The following is a 21,406-nucleotide window of genomic DNA, read 5'->3' on the forward strand; positions in this document are numbered from 1 at the left end:
TAAGCCCTTAGATATAGTTCATCAATTGATTGCCGTAAGTATATAAAGACTTCAGACACTTGTGCTAATTTGAATGTAATGTACATGGCTACGTTGTTACGAAATAAATAAGTGAAAACAAAGTATTGTCGCCACTTTGAAAAGTAATATCGGAATGAAAGAGTGCTTGACAAGAAACCATTAGCCGCCCTTAGCTAGGACACCACTCCCCCCCCGTTCCACCACCATTTGGATCGTGCCACGAATGCGTAAGGAAACATTTGTTACAAGTTTTAAATATGTTTCAATGACGTTTCTCTCGCAATTTACTCGACATTTTGACCTTTGCGAAAGTTAACTTTGAGTACTAAAAACGAAGTCTAGTTATATTAAAATAATATTAAATAGTATTTTTACATTGTAGCACATTCCAGGGGCATTTCAAACTTATAAACAAATTGTGATACAGGCAAAAGTAAGACTGAATATATATATAAATATAGGGTGGGCCATAAATTTTTGCACTTTTGAAACATGTGTAGAAATAAAAGTACAAATGCTATTTTGTTTATGATTTATTTACCGTAATTATCATTTATTAAAATTTATTTTTTAAAAATTACATCGTCGCGATGTGCTCCGTCTCGCCGTTGGCACTCCTGTAATCGACTGCGTAAACGTTTTGGAGAAATCAAGTGTTGCTATTTGCAAAAATTTTTGGCCCACCCTGTATATATATATATATATATATATATATATATATATATATATATATATATATATATATATAAATGACTAATGCTGCTCCCCAAATGGCATTTGCAGTTTCCGCGAGTTCGAGATGGCAGGGAGCAAATGGCGCTTAACCTAAACGTCTTTAAATGGTAGTAAATTTCGTCTCGAATCAAAAGAAGCCTTGAATCGAAGCCTCGTCTCGGACTAGATTGGAATGCAAACTTGTTTGAGATAACTTAGACTGATGTTCCATGTAGTAAGCCTGAAGAGAAGGTCTCCTAGCTAACCTCGGCTTGGGCGGACACTCATTCGTTTAGCATTACAACTCATGGACACTTGAGAGAACCGAACCTCGATTTACTTGCATTTTACTGTTAATTATAACATACAATTTCATATTATATTGACCAATGTAATCTGTTAACAGGTTTATAATATTTTTTAGTTGGAACATAGGTCCTTTCTGGCTTGAATTAACCATAGATAGATTGATATCACACATATGTTTCGGATATTTCGTCCTAGAATATGTTTTATTGTAAATAAGCGTTCATGCAAAAACATATTTGAAAACTTTTTTATAAAATTATCTCTCAAAACGTTCTTACAGATGCCTTAATATGTTTATAAGTTTCTTAATACTTTGTGAATGTTTTTATAGAAAAATACTTGTGCACGAACCAGAAAAAAGTTCGCATAAGAAATGACTATAGATGCTCAGAGCTTTTGAAAGTTCTGCAGCAATAAATACATCGGACAGTATTTATCGATCACAATTTTTTTATTTCACATTTAATCAATAAATAAATTTATCATAATTAAATTTCAATTTTTTTTAATAGGAATGCGATAAGCCAATAACTTCTAGAAGTACAAAATCAGAAGGAATCATAGTGTAAGTTTAAAAAATTGTGTGCTTTCAAAACATGCAGTCTGCCCCAAAGCACTTTTGGAATTCCTTGCGCAATACACCAAGTATTGAGTGTACTTAAGTGAGTAATATTTTAACTATTTAAGAGCATCGCCGTCACGCGATAACAGACTTGTTTACCGTATTATCGTGTGAACGCACCTTAATCTACGCTTGAGGAATTTTAAGAATATAGCCGTCTCAACCTTCAGTTAGAGTCACCATATAGTAGAAGTACAGAATACACAAAATTATATTATCTAATATATAAAATTCTCGTGTCACAGTGTTCGAACTCCTCCGAAACGGCTTGACCGATTTTTACCAAATTTTACATGAGTATTCAGTATGTCTGAGAATCGGCTACTATCTATTTTCCATACCCCTAAGTGATAAGGGTGGTCCACCCCTAAATTTTATTTTTAATTTTTTAGACAATTTTTTTGGTTTTTATTTTATTATGATACAGCATACAAAAATACATACAAACCTAAATTTTCACCGCTCTACGATCAACCCTTATCTTACATTTGTTAATTAAAAACTTTAATTTTTTTTGCAAAACAACGTTTGCGGGATCAGCTATTATTTTTATAATATTTAGTCTGTCTATATATAAAGTAACTGATTATGTGTAAAACAGGTTTCAAGGGTGCAAATGTACACCCATTTTCAACCACCAAGTATAATTTTGGATTTCCTTTTCTATGGGAATGCTATAGACAAGTAAAAAGCAACACGCAGCCTGTGAAACATGTTTATGCGACCCGAAAAGCATTTCTAAAATATAATTTATTTTACCGTCTTCCTTTCATCTATTGATGTATTGTTATAATAAAATGGTGGTACATACTAAACTGAAAAATCAAAACTGAGTGATGTTCGATCAGAAAGCTGGCTACGTATTATATATATGCTTCGTAAAAACGTTGCCAAATGTTACATTAAAAATTTCAAGCATGTTCATTTTTCCGTTCTCATCTTGTTTATTTTCATTTTGCATTATAATTTGTATTTATTATTATAATAAAGTTTTAAAATATAGTTTTTTTAGTATAATTAAATGTTACATTATGTGCGATCTGTAAAAAAAACTTTAAAATTTTAATTAGTCCGTTGATTAAAAAGGTTGTTCACCTCTGCTATAGACCAATAATTTCTGCAGTACAAAATCTGCAAAAACAGATAATAAACATTTTTACTACATTATTGTTTACGTTATTTATTACTTCTGAAACCATTGATTTTTGAATAGAGTGTAACAAACCAGCAAATAACCTATGCATTCAATCCTTTATAGCTTTCACACCAATCGACCTAATGTTGTACGAATGAAGCACATACAAGACAATCAATTAGGTGCAATAAATAGGTTACAATTAGATCTAGAATTGATTGCTTTAATTAAGTCTATACTGGTCAAATCAGGCTGCCATACCTTTGACGTTAAAACTCATAACATTTTTAAAAATGACAATTAGTTCAAAGATCTTTATTTTGAGTTCACTGTGTACACTAAAATTACTTTTTTTCGTTCATCCTTCTTTGTGTGGGGCAGGGACGTTACAATGCGGGTGTAAATATTTTTTTCATTTCCTATTTTTATTGCTCTTTCTCTTTTCTTTCCTCACAAATTCTTTCTCTCTTTTCCTCATCTCCTCATTCATTCTTCACGTTCTGATCTTCTTTCACGCGTCGACTTTCATCATCCCAATTACATTAGTTCTTATTTCGCAGCATTTATTTATTTATTTTCTTTACTTCCAAATTTTTGCTTAGAATTGACCTACCACTTTATTTTTACTACCAGTTATGCTTTGTTTTCTTGTAACCAAAATTACTTTACAATTTACAATGCTGTCAATAAAACAATGACCTCCCAAGAAACGTCATTTCTGACATCTGTCAATTTGTTGTCATTATTGCGGGCGCGTTCTAAATTTAGGCACAATTTTTTTTATTTTCAACACTGACGTATTCGTCATCTTATCAACATATAGACACCTACAAGGCATAGGTCACACCCAAAGATATCTAAGGAGGGATTTACCATGATCGCCAAGCTTGTCAGGCGGGGTAGCAAATGTGTTTACGAGTAACGGTAATTTGTATAATTATTCTACAGTGTGAATTATATAAAACTGGATGCCGAGAATCGAACTTGCAACCTACGATCGCAAGCCCTACTTCTCCACAATTGGGCTACCAATGCATTGGTAGTTTATGAATTGGTAGTTACAAAAGATTTAATACAGTAATATAATTTTTATATAAAAAAAATAAATTTCAATCACAAACAAGTGTTAATGCTTATTTTAACATTATAATACGTTTTACCTTATAAGTTGTTCTACTAGCCTATATATCATTGAAGCATTCTGGTATGTCCTTTTATCAATAAAAATAATGGTTACCCTAAACGCTATTAACTTTTCCTGTCAACGTTTGTTATTTATAGGATTCCGTGGAGAGTAGAACTTAACTAATAATGAGGTCCTCTTCGACCTCAATGTCGTGAGAGGGTTGAAAAATATCGAGTTATTTTGGGTGAAAAAATGTCGAAGCAAACTTTACAAGAAAAGGTGACCGCGATACTTGTTTAATATAATTCGATTACTATTTTTACTCCGCAAAATAATCCATTACTAAATTATTTATATGTTTAATTTCCTGATTTTCAAATAAAACCGAATAAAAAACCTCTGTTTGTCTTAGTGATATTATTTATTTATTTATGGGCGAAGCGTTGAAGCTCTGTCTCACCAGATGACGAGGTCTGCGATGATACACGCTTACCCAGAAGAAACCTATTTACTCTTGTCTTGAAGACTATGACGCCGTTACAATGTTCCACTCCTTGGCTGTTTGCACTATAATAGTATTAGCAAAACGCTTAGTGCAGATGGAAAGAATTTCAACCGTGTACGGATTTCGTGAATCCGTACGTCTTGTTGTTTGATATAAGATAGGAGATAAGGGAATTATTTGAGGTAATCTGCTTGTCATAAGGACCTTCCATAAGAGGAGTTTAAAAAAGATTTTTATAAATTTAAGTTAAATGTTGTAATACATGTCTCAAAGCATTCACTTTTAACTGTAGCATGAAAGATAGATAATAGACCGAAAGACAATAAAGTACGAAAGAAGAGAAAGAAAATAAAAAACTATGTGAAAAAATAAATTGCTAATAAAGTCCCTGTCCCACCATAAATAGGGGTACGAGAGGCCCCCAATAGCGGGAGTCATTATAAAAAAAAGCATTCACTTTTGCGGTATATTTTTCATATAGCTAGTTCGGGACTTGCTAAGGTCTTGGATGATGAGTGGACGCTCCAAGAAGTTACCAGGTGCAGAGTCCAGAGGATCAATTCTCTGCTTGTTTTGTATTTATTTAGAAGAACTACTAAAGTTGACACTGACAGATTGAAAAGCCTAGTAAAAGAACCATCTCCAGGTCCATCACCTTTTTAAATAGAATGATTGGACTCTGTCGGATAGTGCACGAAATGGTAATTAACAGTTTTGTAATATAAAGTTACATCTATGATTAAAACCTCACGTTTTAGATGCCTTATTAACGAAAGAAAACACTTTTTCTTTCGACGCAGACAAAGTTATAATAATGTTAATCATTAGAGCCCATAGACTTCCACTTAAAGGCATAGGTTTCCATTAAAGATATATATGGGGAGATGTACCATAATTGCTATGTTTGGCAAGCGGGTTGTCGATCGCAGTGTGGTTTTATGGTACGCAGAAGATGCTTTTGCTCATTTTCTAGAAGCTTGTTTATTAACAGTGACAATCTCTAATAATTAGTGTATATATGCTCATCCCGACCGCGCAAGTCTCACAACGCGTGAACGATATCAGAATCAGTTTTAAATTCCTCTCTGATATCTATTCTGTGATATCTTCTGTTCGATTCTATCTCTGATATCTGTCTGTTAAAATGTGTTCGGAAGAAAGCATCACATCTTTATCCGAAAACCAAGTGATCCGCGAGCCCTGAATCCGAAGAAGCAATAAAAGCTAAAACGGCTAATAGCGTATAGCAGCATTCGAATATAGCTAATAAGTGTACCAAGTGTGAATTATATAATAATGTATTCCGAGAATTGATCCGCGATCTACAATCGCAACTACTAAAATGCTTTTTTCCATTATTTTGTTATTTTTAGTATATCTTTTTTCGTACAGAGTTTTAGTACTGTTTGCTTATGAAGCCAAAAAATTATTATATTATTTAATTATAAATTTACAATTAAAAATTCGCTGTTTAAAATAATGTGTATAGTAAGTAATTAAGAATTCTATTTTGTTAGTAACAATAGATTTAAGGATAATATTAACAATAGTAAACTATGAGACAGTTAAGCCGATTATAGTCACACAACTACACAACAGTTAAGAACAATGACTTCCTAAATTCTCTAGAAATACCAAAACAACAAAACTTTACAAACGAGACGGTTCGCAGAAATCGTAAAAGAATGGAATTTCTCACGAACGTATTGAGTGAATATTTCCGAAAAGCATCAACAGAAAAAGCAATTCGAATATATAAAAAAACGAACAAAGACACCAAAACCTCCGCATTCCGTCGTAATCGGCGGTGATTCCCGAAAAAACCTTCAGGTAACCGATCCCAGGCGCTGACGTCACGGACGCCGGCGGGTCCACGCTTCCACAACACGACACAACACACCGCTGTCTGAATTATTGAAATGTCAATCGAATATACCTTCACAAAGTTGTTAAAGTATTTGGCAACAAATTTCACTTGGGTTATGTAAATTATAAATAGTACGCTAAAATTATTTTGTTTTTTTTATTTCTCTTTATTTTAATTCGTCATCAACATTTTACACATAGGATGTCCAATGCTGGGTATAAACCATCATAGATTTCCAAATAGATCGCATTTTATATCCTCGTTTTTCGGACCTCTTGTTCAACGTTATTATGGGTGGACTGGATCTTTATTTACAAAATAATATATCTTTAATGGAATCAGGCGTTACCTTTCGGAAGTCCATCCTAAGTAAGAAAAGAACTTATATTTAGCCACTTCCGCACATGCAGTGGTAGTCCACGGAGCATCTTCATTTTTACATTTCTATGTAACATAACTACTGAAGATGCCCCGTGGAGGGGTGAAACGCGTGTCGAGTAAGCGGTGGCGGTTGTGTGATTCGCATTGTTTGCCGCATACGCATTTATCAGCGGGCTGGCGGGCGTTGCACTTTGTTGCACGACTACCAATGCATATGCGGAAGTGGCTAAGTTTTGGTCCTTTTCTTACTAAGCAAGACTTTGTTAACATTAGACAATGGCGTTGAGAATGAATGCAGGTCCATGCACCAGCAATATGTTCTGCCTGATACCTTTCCATTGTCTCTTTAAATTGCCGATCCGAAAAATATTTACAATTCAATATTTATAATATTTAATAAGGAAGTTTCATACTTTGTAATTATTAACCAAAGGATACGTTTCAATATACTTTATACATATAACTGCTTTGACTTAGATGCAGCTACACTGATAGATGCAGATAACAGTGATAGCTCAGTGATAGACAGACACTTGCGATCGAAAGTCGCGAGTTCGATTCCTCCGGGTTTCGATTCACACTTTCTGTATTAATTATATATGATTACCACTGCTCATAAACAAGTTTCCAGAGGACGGGCATCAGCGTCCTCTGCATACCATAATACCACACTAGGATCGCCAACTCGTCTGCCAAACGAGGCGATTATGGTATATTCCCCCATAGATATATTTGGAAGCGGTTTATGCCTTGCAGTGGGCGTCAGGGCAGGTGTCCCATAAATCAACGTCAAATAGTACAACGCTGAACACAGAAAATTAATAAAAGAAAACTTCAAGTGTTTATACACTTGAAGTTTTCACATATGTTCTGTGTTGTATGTGTTATATCACATGATGTTTTTAAGTTAAATGTTGTAATAATTTTGAGTGAATAGTTTGACAAAAAGTGATACGCTCTTCGAAAATTAGGTCGATGCAATTGTCTGTTTGTTACGTAAGGGTTACTAGCGGTATATTTAAAAAAAAGTAAATATAATATCCTAGAGTTATAGAGATATACCATCAAAATACGCATAAAATATACTTACTATTTTGAGCGAAAATTCCGAAAATAATTGAGGTAGATTTTTTTTAATACACGAAACACCCTGTATTTCAGATAACATTAGGCTTAGATATTATACAAATCAATAAAAGCGTTACTTAATATTAACACATTTCAACTCGCCGTCAGAGTCGAGCGTTTGTGGAATTCCGTTAAATTTGAATTTAAAATGAACCGTTGCGTAACAAGCGACCGGTAGAAAGCGTCACTGCTCACTTTCTACGTCGAGATGGACTAAATAGTTTAATTAGACATGTTTAACATTGATTTTTTTTTCTTTTCTCTCTTGATTAATGAAGGTCATGCTCTAGCAACCTTGATTTTGACCAGTCACTAACATCGTACGTCATATTTATAATTCTAAATTCAAAAACTTTTTTTTTCGAAGGATGGGGTACATTTCTAACTAACATCCAATTGAATCTACCGCATTTTTAGATAATAAATACTACAGACTATATATATACATATATGCATAAGTGTATATATATATATATATATATATATGTATATTCAAATGTGTATATATGTATAGATAAGCATTCTTGTATGTATGTGTATATAGTAATGTATATATTTGTAGGAACGTACATCCTAAACTGCCTTCTTTCATATCTCTCATTTCCATCCAAAAGTTCTCCGGATAAGACCGCCTCTTGTACCATATGAATTGTTTCTTTTTTTCCCACTATTTATTGTCTACAGTGTAAAAAAGTGTAAATAAATATATAAGAGCAAGGGGGAGTTCCGCTGAACTATGAGGTTTTTCAAAAAGAATGTAAACACGTCATTTCAAAGATATTTTATCTTTTATGAAGTCATTTGCAGTACAGTTATCCTTTGTACAAAATAGTTTTGTAATAGTCTAGACATTGGGAGGTTTTTTGGACATTTCCTGTGATCTTAATGTGAAAGCGTAATCTCGATGAAGTCAATTCGAAGGTATACAAAATTCACGCAGGTAACTACAGCTTTTGAAATCTCTTTATCATCAGATCTTGTGGATTTTGAGGTTGGTATTTAATTCTTCCTTCATCATCTCCATCCACTACAATAAATTTGTCCAGGTTTTCTGTCTTCATACCTTCATTTTTGTTATTTTACTTTATATTCTTCTTTTCTTATTTTCATGAACATGTGTGTATGTCAAGGGAAGAATTTTAGAAAAACTAACCTCAAATTTATTTCCCCTGCACACAAATATCTAAAATAAAAACTGACCTACAAAGGTTCCAAGTTTAAAATGATTATTCTAGCTATTAGTAACTCGTCCGATATATCAGTATTTACCTTTAACTTTAGATGGTAGCCAAGCGGAACATTCACTTTAAAATGAGATTAAATTGTTGACAACATATAGTGTATAATCAGGGAAGGGTAGACTTCAAAGACGCATACGCATATATATATATATATATATATATATATATATATATATATATATATAAAATACATTTCATAGTATAAAATATTTTTTTCAAGATTTTGTTCAACTAACTTTAAACCTATTACAAAAAAGTTCAGGGACATTACATAGTAGTGTACAGTATCCGATGGTAAATATTGGTGTATATTATACAAAAAATAAAAATAATTATCAAAAGAAGCAAATGATACTTGTTGTAGCAGCTCCTTATAGATACCGGACTGTTTGCATTTCGTGCGACAGAGATAACGCTCTACGAAGCCCAAAATAGCCGATTGTCTCTTTTCAAAAGTCGATGTGCAATATTTATTGCCGGGTACTGTACTATAATATCGTACACCGCCTTCAAAAATAACTAAAATTTGTATTTAAATTATGGGCATTGTGTTAACTTACAATATTTGCAAGTGAAATATGTATTTAAAAAAAAATATACTGAAATAACCCGAAACAAAGGGTACAAAGCAAAACATTGGACCACTAAAATGACGCAACGCAATATCGGAGGCTTTCGTGGTAAGGCTCCGAGGTTAACAACTCGACCCGAATGCCCATAATCTCCAATCTTTCATATTTTTTTTTACTTTTTTTTCTCAGTCCGCGCTGCGCAGTCGCATCGTGACTTACACCGAACGAAAGACCGAGGTAGACTGGCTCTTTGGGAATAATAAAATAAATCGAAATACGTATGCACATCAATTCTTTACTTAGGTCAAAATTTACGCGAACAAATGACGTTAAAAATACATACGTTCAATCTATATCTCCCTCGAGATGTGCAAATCATTTTAAACTTGACAGCTCTAGAATAATTATATGTAAATGTCATGTAAGGGAAATGTGTGATATCTTATGAGACACGAACGCTATCGCAGAAACTGTTTCAGTGCCATTGACAGAAAGCGAAGTATCATCCATGTTTAGTTTCCACATAAAGCTCCGTTGTATTGAATTTGTATGACAGGTTTATAATAATGACAACGTGAAACAATTGACGCCGAGTGAAAGTGTCCGACTGACATAGTATTTTATATGATTTAAGATTGATATTAATATATATAAAATAAATATCTTTGCATAATGGCGTCTTGCCTCCAATTATATTATTTTAATGTAATGGCGTATATATCTGATGGTCACAAAAGTTTTGACATGTCCAAACATAGATATATATGCATGGAAATATAAGCTATACCTGGAACACAGTAACAGTACATCAATAACTTATCCTACTAAAATTTTAGTCATTCTCATCAAGATGGATCATTCGCTTGTGAAGGGTTGTGAATGATGAAAGGAAAAAGGTGATGTAAAAAAAATAAAATGTAGAAATATATACTCCACCCGAGTTATGAAGTCCTTGTCACACATATGGCCCCAAAAAGGAATGCCATAAAAAATGAAAAAAAAAAAAACCTCAAGATTGGTCAGGTAACAAATACTAGTAGTTTATATATTACGATAAGAACTTGTGTTTATAAATAACTAGGGGTCCATTTCTAGATTTCTTAGACACCCGTAGTCACCTTATGTTTGTTACGACATCCGTGAAACCTAATTCAATACTTATCACTTAGGAAACTTCTTGTTATAGTTTAAACAAGGTACTGTTACTGCTTATAAACACACACAAAAAAATGTCTCTGAAACACTAGTCTAATTTATATTATAACAACTTTCGTAACCATTTTAAAAAGAAATATAAATTGTTACATTTTATCTGCGAAGGCTGTTAACAATTAAATTAAAACAGAACTTAAAGTCTGCGAATGGTAAAGTGCTATGAGTTTAAAAAAAAAACTTTAAAAGAATTCAAGTGGCACTTAAAGAGATGTTCATATCGCCTTTTAGTTTAATTATAAAATTTAATATAGGATTTAAATTCGTTGTTTATTATTGTAAATGTTACACTTGTGTGTGTAATTATTTTAGAATAAGCGCTGTTTTTAAACGGTTTTATTCATTTCGACCAGTACGGAATTTATTTGTTTATTTATTTGGGTCAAAATTAGAAATTGAAATTTAAGCATCTTCCCGTTGTCAGATTGATCTGAAATTTGGTACACACATTTAATTTAGATGACAATACAATATAATAAAATCAATAACATTATAAATCTAAGATAGCCGCCGACCCAAAATAGCGTATTACATATTTTTCCTTAACCCCCTCAATATGGGTATCAAATGAAAGGGCTACACTAGTAAAACACGATGAATATGTCAAAATTTAAAATTCAAGATGGAATCCGTTCCAATATGGCGGACTAGGTACATATTTTTCCACAACCACCACAATATGGGTATCAAAAAACCGTTTAACTTAAAAGTTTTTTAAATGTATTTATTTCTTAATCAATTGAATAATGGCTATAAATTTGATATTTTAAAAAAATCATAAAACAATTTTTTTTTTAATTCTTTATAGGTGAAGCTTTTGACATCATAAGCAATGACGAGGTTTACGATGATATATGCTTGCTTAGAAGCATATTCACACTTCTTTACTCTTCTCCTAGCAGTGGATGATATGAGACTCAAACGATAATGATACACTATGTACTATTTGTCATATTATTTGTCCATGAGTCGGACTGAACTAGTTTGTAGTCGAGACATTGACATAGACTTTTTTATCCTTTATAGGCAAAGTATTCGACCTCTGTCTTGCCTGATCTAAAGCGATGATGAAATCTACGATAGTAAATGTAGATTTATATTTGTCTAGAATGCCTATTCACTCTTTTCTTGAAACGCTAAGTTATAATTGTCTGGAAACAATCAAGTCGGTAGATTGTTCCAATACTTGGCTGTTGGAAATATAAAAGTATTAGCAAAACGCTTAGTATGGGTGGAAGGAATTTCAACCGTGTACGAATGTCATGAATCCGTGCATCTTGTTGTCCAATGGAAGATGGCATATTTAGTGTAATTGTCTACAAGGCTTAAGAAACAAAATTTATATTTATGATATAGTAAACATATAAAAATATAATTTAATCTGCTAAATATACTAAATACATTTCTATAATTAATACAGTAAATCCGTAAACAAATCGCACATAACTCCTGAGATAGCGGACTCTCTTAACGGTTGTTTTTTTTGTTATTATATTATATATAGTCTGGTATCCATCTAGATTTTAACTCCAAGACGCCACGGAATCTCTCGTCGAGCTAATATCCCTTCTCAACTAACCATTTCGTTCATAACTACCAAAGACTCTTCAGATGTATGAGATACCGCGTCGTATTTTTACAACCAGGACCTCCTATTGTAGACAAAGTTATGTATTTGTGAAAAGAATAAATAATCAAAAACTGAAATATGTTCATCTTTCTTGCTCAGCCTGTATATCGAAATCGGTGTGGCTTATATTAATGCTATATGTATAAACATTATGTGAACAAAAAGTGGTTTCTATCATCCACTGGAAACACCTACACAAGAGTACGAATGGAAAATAGGCACTACTATTAAAAACTATCTTAAGTTAGTTTTTATATTAAGCTACTTTTTTAAAATTTTTATAGTTAAATTGTATGATATACTAATCCATAATTTGCATAGCCTTTAAGTAAATTTTGTTACTAACTTACTTATATTCTATGGACTCACTAGATTCTGAAATAACATTTATTATTATTATAAATAGTCGGCGGCTACTTAATGGTATAAAAAACGGTAGTGTAATATATATAGCAGGAGCTCTTTTAAGAGCATGCATTATTGACCTTATTACTGTTCTCCAAAAAAAAAACCGTGATGAGTAGTTACCAAAAACAAACATGTATTTCTTATTACCTGTAATTTTGAATTCAAAATATCAATTGATTAAGTATGCAATTACGACTTATTACATCGAAGCTTATAATTCTGAAATTAAATTCTATTTTTAAAAATGTCTTCCAAAAATTCAGCGGAAGTAATGAATATTTTATTCATTGTACATCACATCAACAACGCTATGAATAACATTTTCATTTAAAAAAAAATCAGTTATTTTTAAAAGGCATCCGAAGCACGAGACGTTTAATCCACCGGCCAGTTCGAATATTAAAGCGACAGCGCGGGAAATTCGAACGAATGCGGAATACTGAATGCCGCCATTGTTTCATGTTCTTATTTCAAAAAAAGTCCAACGGTTATTCAATGTCAATAGATTTCAAACCTTAACTACAAAACTTAAAGCTCTTTTTTGGTTACACTTACACTTGTAAATACGTAAGAATTGAATATTGACTGTCAATATTTTCTCCTGTCTCCAAGAAGAAGTCGGGCGTAGACAATGGGTTCTCTGTTACAAATTTCCTTTACAGGCTTATAGAGGCGGGAGGAAGGTTGTACTGAGAAGTACTTAATTACGTCGCCGGATATTACGAGTGCGACGTGACGTCTGACGGAACGGACCTCGGAGACAAATTTTAACGGACCTCTGCTACGCACCAAATCTCGAAAGACGATTTACACGTAAAGTTATGAAAGGTACTTATATATGTATCTCAATCATCGTCATTAATCTCCACTCTTGCGCAACCCTATCCATCATAACCTATCAAAGTCATATATAACAATGTAAAAACAAAAAGGCTTCAATAACTTACGAAATAACTTAGAAATTTCATTTTAAATTTATGCCTCAACTATTTCTATAGATAAAATAACATTAATGGTTAATTTTTAACTATGTTCAATATACTCATTTATTTGCTATTTTTATTATTATCTATGTTTAAGAAATTTAAAAAAAAAACATTAATGTCACAGAATATACCTACGCACTTTGACAATACCCATTAGATAAGAAAATCTGTGTGCTAAAATATCTTCGAAAAGACGGTGACACTTGTATAGAAGATTGGAATCTCCACAGCTGAAACGGATCGGGATATATTTAGTGTTTTTTGTACATTCACAATATTGCTTCGACACAAACAAAACCACTTGAAGTCCATCTCGCATTCGACTAAGTATTTAAAGTATAAGACGAAGTAAAAAATAGGGGTAAGCTTATCAGGTACATGCGATGCTTTGGCAACTTTAAATGCGCCGTGTGAACCTTTATGTTCAACTTGTAATAATATACACTAAGTATGCACAATATATTCGTCTAACATACGATTGTATTATTTATTCATCGCCTAAAAAATTGGTAGGTTTGTCAAAACATGACAAAAATTCCTAACTATGAGTATAAATTAGGTTGTTTTCATTAGGCAATCCTAATAGAAAATGTATATAAATATGTATTATTAAAGTTTATTAAAAAAATTGTTGTAGAATTTCTTTATGCTTATTTTTCACAATTAACACGTTGCGAAGTCAACTCAAAAATAAAATAGATTAAAAAAAAATAACCAACAAGCCTTGTAAAAAGTGATAATGTTGGATAAATTAATTTTGTTTTATCTTTTTGTATAATAAACCGTTTCAATAGTTGAACTTGGACTTTAAACCTCAAAGTTTTATTTGAAGTGGCAGGGTCAAGGTCGCGGAATGTCGTTGGTCACATCGGTCAAGTCATAGTGGCGTTCTTTGGGAGACGCTAGTGCTTTGTAGAGGGCGCCTTTAGGCGTACATGGTGATGACAATGAAGGATAGTGTAAGGAAGCACAATTTAAGAAAATTAAGTTCTTCTGGCGATTCTTGGAATTGTATTATAATACCGTAAACCAGGGGTGAGCAACCTTTTTTGGTCGGATGGCCGCAGTTTCAAAAACAGTGGGCCATGAAAAAAAAAGTATATACTCAAGGATCAAACCATGTTCTAAACCTAATTTATGTTCGTAATCAACCGATTTACAACTAATTAGACACTTTTATTATCTTAAAAGCCTTGATTCTAGAATTTTTTTTAATTCAAAAATAAATTTAAATTTACTCGCCTTAGAGGGCCGCATGCGGACCGCGGGTTGCTCATCGCTGCCGTAAACTATTACAATACAATCCCAATATTACATTAAAAAGTAACATACATACAAACATACATACACATTCATCATTTATATGTATATATATATATATATATATATATATATTTATATATATATATATATATATATATATAAATGACGAGCATGTACACTCATGTTTGTTTCATGACACTTTTCTCTAAGAGAGTATCCTTATAAAAACCGGAAAACGTATTCACCATATCTTCGGGAAAATACGCCTCAACAGAATTCGATCTTAACTATCACTTCCTTAATGGGAATAGACAGAGACATAAGACTACATATAAAGGCATGATAAATGAGAAGCGCTATCTCGTTTCAATGCTATATACTCAAATGCGTCGCTGTGGTTAATCTTGTGCAGAATTTTGTACAGGACATTACCGACGTGCAAAATCAAATGCCGGGTAAAAGAAATGACTTGTTACGTCGTAAATAAATTGACATACAGGGTGACTACTTACGATGTAAAATCTTTAAAGGTGTAAATGTAATAATACATTTGTAATCAATGAATGTATAGTACAACCTATATATAATATAATACAATAGAAATATATAAGATAATATTTAAATCTTTTTTCTCACAAATGAGCTATACATACACATCTTTAAAGCTTTTAAATGTGTAATCAATCGTCGTGTATTTTAATGCTATTTTCTACAATTGATGAAATTGTTTCGTTTTGTAATAAAAACATTTTTAGTTATTATAATATAGTATGATATGATATAATATAAATGGCATATAAACAGACTATCTAAGTTTTTACCTCCTAAATTTTGCATCATAACTACAGCTGTTTCAAGCCAAGATCTTCGACGTGCAGATTCAACAACTGTATTTATAACGGTTAAATGTAACGTATGATAACTGTGTAATGCGCATACCGTGTAGAAACTGTCGTAACATTTTGTCACTTTACATTGAAATTAATATATTTTGGCGCGAAAATACAGTTCGTGACAGCTGACTCAAATATTAGACTATATATTTTGGTGTCATGGTTTTATATCTCCTATCTTATTTTTATATAAATCGTCTCTATAAGAAATTTAGAGATGGTAACAGTTTAGACAATAGTCGCTTGGAGACTATTAAGTGCAACTGAACTCAATAGTACTTATTAACAAGCTAAAGATTTGTTTACATACACACGAGTTAGTCCGTTTACCTTAGGACATAAATTAGGCAGAAATTATGTCTTGAGAAAACATTTACATTAATAAAACGTATGATGCTAATTGATAAGCTTCAATAATTTAGATTTATGTTATGACTCGACAGCCTTAAGGTTTTATTGACCATGGTTCAGCAAGCGAAGAGTGGGATGTCTCCCCACATGGTAGTTAGATGACCTGGTTAAGATCTTCCACTTCCAAACTGTCAATTTGGAAATCTATTGAGCTGAAGTGATGACGAAGATGACTTGAAGTGTTCTTGCATTTATTTTTATTATGACACTTCTTGCATTTCTAGATCTACGATTGCATTTGCATGAGGCCATCGAGAAGACAGTAATTGAAGACCGTTATAAAACTAGCCTGATTCTCTAATCTTATTTTAACATTATCTCTTCTATCACCTGTCACTTTTGCTATAGAATCCTCTGCTAGACCATAGGTCTCCTCTATAGATTTTCAGTTAGAACCTTTAAACCTGTAACTAATGCTTCAGGATCAATTCAACAAGATCATATATTCATCATCCTACATGGGCGTTTTACGTTCCGCTTGCCGGTGATCTCCACTCAGAATTTTAAGGCTCTAGCGGACATTATGTGGCCTTCTACTTGTAAATATGCTGGACTAAGCCTGGTACCTTTTTACGCGAATGATTCTCTTTATTCTGGCGAATATGTATGGTAAGTCACATCATTGTTTTTTTTTAGGTTAGTTTTAAGAGTTTGTCTAGTCTTTTTATAATAATTTATTCGTATAGCTTTTGAAATAAAGAAATAAAATATACGTCCAAAAGAAGTAACAACGTTAGCTATCATGACAAAATTACTCACAATAATTACCTTCTTTATACGAAACAATCTAAAAATTATGTACAATAATTTATAGTTTAAAAAAACCGGGGATATCAAGTGGATTCCACAACCATATCGACCGACCGACCGACATTTCATATACCTAACAACTATGATGTGTGGTATTTATAGAATTTCAAAACCGAGAAATTTCTATTTTTTTTTCTAGTTACAAACAAAACACTATTTATATATCCACACACACACATACTCACACAAATAAATATATGTACGTGTGTATATATATATTATTTATTTCAATATAGATATTCCTTCTTGCTTCATAGTAAAATTCTAAATCATTCGTGTAGTTTTACCAGACACTTAAAATAAAATAGAAATAAAGTAATCTTTATTGTTTAGTTATGAAATAGAGAAACTGTTTTCATTTGATAATACTTAGAGAACGACCCTCATTTTGTTAACGTTAAACGAAAAAAAACATTGTGATGAAGTATTCATTTAAAACAATAATTTGTAGATCTTATACCTTTCGCAATAGGGATTAGATTGAACTTGTCGTAGGCATCAGCAATCTTTCTAAGAATCCTACATTACAACTTGTTATAACAGATATTAATGACTTATAATTACTTTGGAAGAAAACATTTGCATAAAACATTCATGTACCTTTTAAATAGCTTGTAATGCATCTTGTATCTCCTCACCGGCAAAGCTCACATCTCACAGCACAGCACAAACACACACACACACTCACACAGATCACAGGTAGCACACACAACGCACCACGATTCTTTCAACACGTCCGACGCGCAGGTAAGATCCAAAAGTTCTAAATTCAAAATGCAAGAAGAGCTATACAACCTTGCGCGTGCGCAGCCGTGCAAGCGAGACGGAAAACTAGTACGGTAACAGGTGGGGGGGTCAGGTAACGCTGCGGGGTAATATTTCCTCCCTTTTTTTATTACGTGACTTGTTTTTATTTAATGATTTATTAGCTGAGAACATGTGTCACTCGGTGGGCAGGTCGCGAGTGAGTGATTGTACATTTGTTTCGAGTCGGACGGCGTCGGAGCGTCCTCTAGTTATGTATAACTGTAACACGTATACGGGAGGTGAGACGCGGTAAAAAGCGGCCATGCAACATGATCTTGATGCTACAGCTGCTGCGCTTGCAGCCGGAGGATGCATGAACTCATAAGTTGATACAAAACTAGCCTAAACGAACGGAGGTATTCAAATTCCTCTGATATTTATTTGTAAACATCATCAACGTCTCGGAAACAATAACAATAACTTATGATGACACATAAGAAAGAAATATTTCAAATAACAATTTGGTTACCTCACTTTTGTTTTTCTTTTCGATGCGTCTATAGAAAGATTTTTATTTGAGAACAAAACCTAATTTACTTGAAGTTATTTTTAAGTCAATATGCGCTAAAACTACTCACGTAGGTTAAACATCTTGAATGGTGAAAAAGAGTAGGGATGCATTTAATTTAAATATTTAGCACTAAAACAATCAAAGGTACGAATTGAAAACGATACCAGTATTACCTAAACATAAAAATCTTAGGAAAACTAGAAAAGTCACATGATGTAATAGATTTATCTTGTCTACAAATCAGTCTAGTCTAACTCATAGACAAATAATGATATACATAATAAATATTAATTAGGTCGTCTGTTCATCTTGTGGGTGGACGTTCTAGGATGCCTTTACCATGTACTAATAATTAAGAAAAACAATAATAGTATAATAATTAATAATAATCTAAATTTAGATAACAGAAGATAAACAGACTGGTAGAACACCATTCAGAAGGCTTTGAAAGAAGTTCGGAGATTGCCAATATGTCTATCTCAATAATTTCAAAAGTTACTGGAGTTGATAATAGTCTAAACTAGTGTTTCCCAACATGGGGCCCACACCCAACAGGGGAGCAATTCGAAAATGGACTAGACACGAGTTTAACCCTTTTGTTTTAACATGAAATACATATATGTGACATGGAGGCGTAAAAATTTTAGAAGCGTTTAGGTGGAACTTACATAAAAGGTTGAAAAATAGTAGTCTAAACAAGTAACATATAATATTTTAATCTCCCATAATTTTCATCTATTTTTACGTTCCGAATAACACAAACTGGTACTAAAATACAATCTACCTAACGTTGAGATCTATCCCTTGTTCAATGATATAAAGTTATCGTTTTGAATGTACGAATTCATTCGAATGTGCAAATTCGTTTCTGAACATTTCATTTTTAGATCCTATAAAACATAGCTGCTGCATTTTAGTACAGTAATAAAAAGGATTAGGGTACTAAAAAAAAGATATGTGTTAAAATTTAACATCACAGTACTTGGTAAGTCCATGGTATATATATATATATATATATATATACACACATATTATGCTTTAATTGTATTTAGCAGTAGTACCTCAGCGATAGAAGACAGACTTGCGATCATATAGTTCGATTCCTGAGACACAATCTTACATAATACACATTTTGTGCATTAATAATATAAGATTGTCCCTGCTCACAAAGAAGTTTCCAGAAGATAAGAAGCAACGTCCTTTGCGATTATGGTGTATTATCCCCCCATAGATATCTTCGGTAAAGACCTATGCCTTGCAACGGCATCTATAGGTTGAAACAATACCATGTACTCGTATGTATTATAAACATTTCGTATTGTAACAAGCGGGCAAATGTCTTTATCTCGCTCTCCCACATACGTTCTGTAAAGCTCTGAGAAATAAATAATAAATTTATTTAAATCAACCACAAAAGTGTCTTTACTCTCTCGATCCTACATTTACAATCCTTAAATAAAATATAAGATACAAATAAATGCTTTCTATTGTAAGTGATGAGTTTTTTGTTAACCTCATTTACTTCGTAATATTATGATGCGAGTCTAAAATAGTCAATCTATCAGATAAACTCCCAAATCTTCAGTATATCTTCGGATTAATACAATAACGGGGGGTACCAGTGTATCTAAACCGATATTCTGTATACATTTGGAGTGACAGTCTGAAGAGAGGTCCCTCAGAACGTGCTGCACCTTGTCACTGGCTGTTCTGCATATTGGAGGGAACGGAATGATATGAATGTTGACGTACGGAAGATAATTGAGACGACGAACATCGCCTCCTGGATGGGCAACAAAGTGTCGCTTCTCGTTCCTAAAATTCTCCAGTAGGATAATAAAAGACGTGATAAATAAATATAAACGAAGATACAAACGAATAATAAAATTAAATTAAATAAATAATGAAATGTGAAAATTAACAAAAATAACAATAGTGTAGGAGGTAAGGAGGAATTACAAATACTGTAAAATAAAAGAAAAGAACTTACTGTTAAATTTTGGGAGCGAAAGCGAAATAAGGAAAGAGACAAGAAGAACAGAAACGCTAGATGAAATGAAACATATTGCGAAGAATGTTTGTAAAGCAAGAAAATATACATAAAATGTGAAAAAAGTGCATGTGCGGAAGTGGCTAAATATTGGTCCTTTTCTAACTTATGGACTTCCGCAAAATAACGCCTGACTCCATTAAAAACTGATTTATTCCTTTATTTCTATTTCATGTTGTTATGCAAGTAACAACAGGTTCTCGTGTAACGGCCACTAGCCGGTAGACGCGGAGTGGGCATGCCCCCACTAGGTAGACAGACGACATAGTGAAGCTCGGAAGTCGCCAGATCCGGACGATCTTTGGGAGACGTTTATGCCCAGCGATGGGCATCTACCGACCGAAAAACTGAAGAAAATGCAAGCAACAACAGATTACTCTAATTGTTCATTATCATCATTACACTGCTAAACATAGATGATGATTTAAAAACTTTATTTTTGATCGTAACTTTCAGGTTCTATTCACATATGGACTATTTAGATGTTAAACATCTAAATCATACAATAAATAGTAAATAATAGCATGCAATATAAATAATATTAAACCTACCATTACAATAATTGTACAAAGGGTGTGTAAATAATTAAATAAAGGGAACATATAAATAAATAAAGATAATGCTTATAAAATAAAAAGTTTGCAAATCATGGCAAAATGTGAAAAAAATCTGTTGTTATGTTACAATATATACAGACTTCGTGGTGGTAATTAAAGCGGTTAAGAATAACAAAGGGTTTTCCAAATATGAATTTGTTTTTAACATTCAGTTATCAGAACCAACCGGTTTAAACAGAACGGTATA

General features: G+C 32.7%; 1 protein-coding gene across 3 annotated transcripts in view; it reads right to left on the reverse strand.

The window, feature by feature from the left end:
* Positions 1 to 21,406, reverse strand: part of sdt (stardust) — a 218,537-nt gene that overhangs the window by 151,959 nt on the left and 45,172 nt on the right. Inside the window, exon 1 of one of the 3 annotated variants that reach the window (XM_068772475.1) lies at positions 17,835 to 17,991. The exons of the other annotated variants lie outside the window; for them this stretch is intronic. Coding sequence (XP_068628576.1) covers positions 17,835 to 17,857 — 23 coding nt within the window. The 5' untranslated portion in view covers positions 17,858 to 17,991. Of the gene's footprint in view, positions 1 to 17,834; positions 17,992 to 21,406 lie in introns of those variants that run through there. 3 annotated transcript variants of the gene reach the window in all.

The sequence above is a fragment of the Battus philenor genome, unplaced genomic scaffold, assembly GCF_028537555.1.
Source record: "Battus philenor isolate CCGP_79_NKW_IND1 unplaced genomic scaffold, ilBatPhil1.0.hap1 SCAF_11, whole genome shotgun sequence".
Taxonomy (NCBI): Eukaryota; Metazoa; Arthropoda; class Insecta; order Lepidoptera; family Papilionidae; genus Battus; species Battus philenor.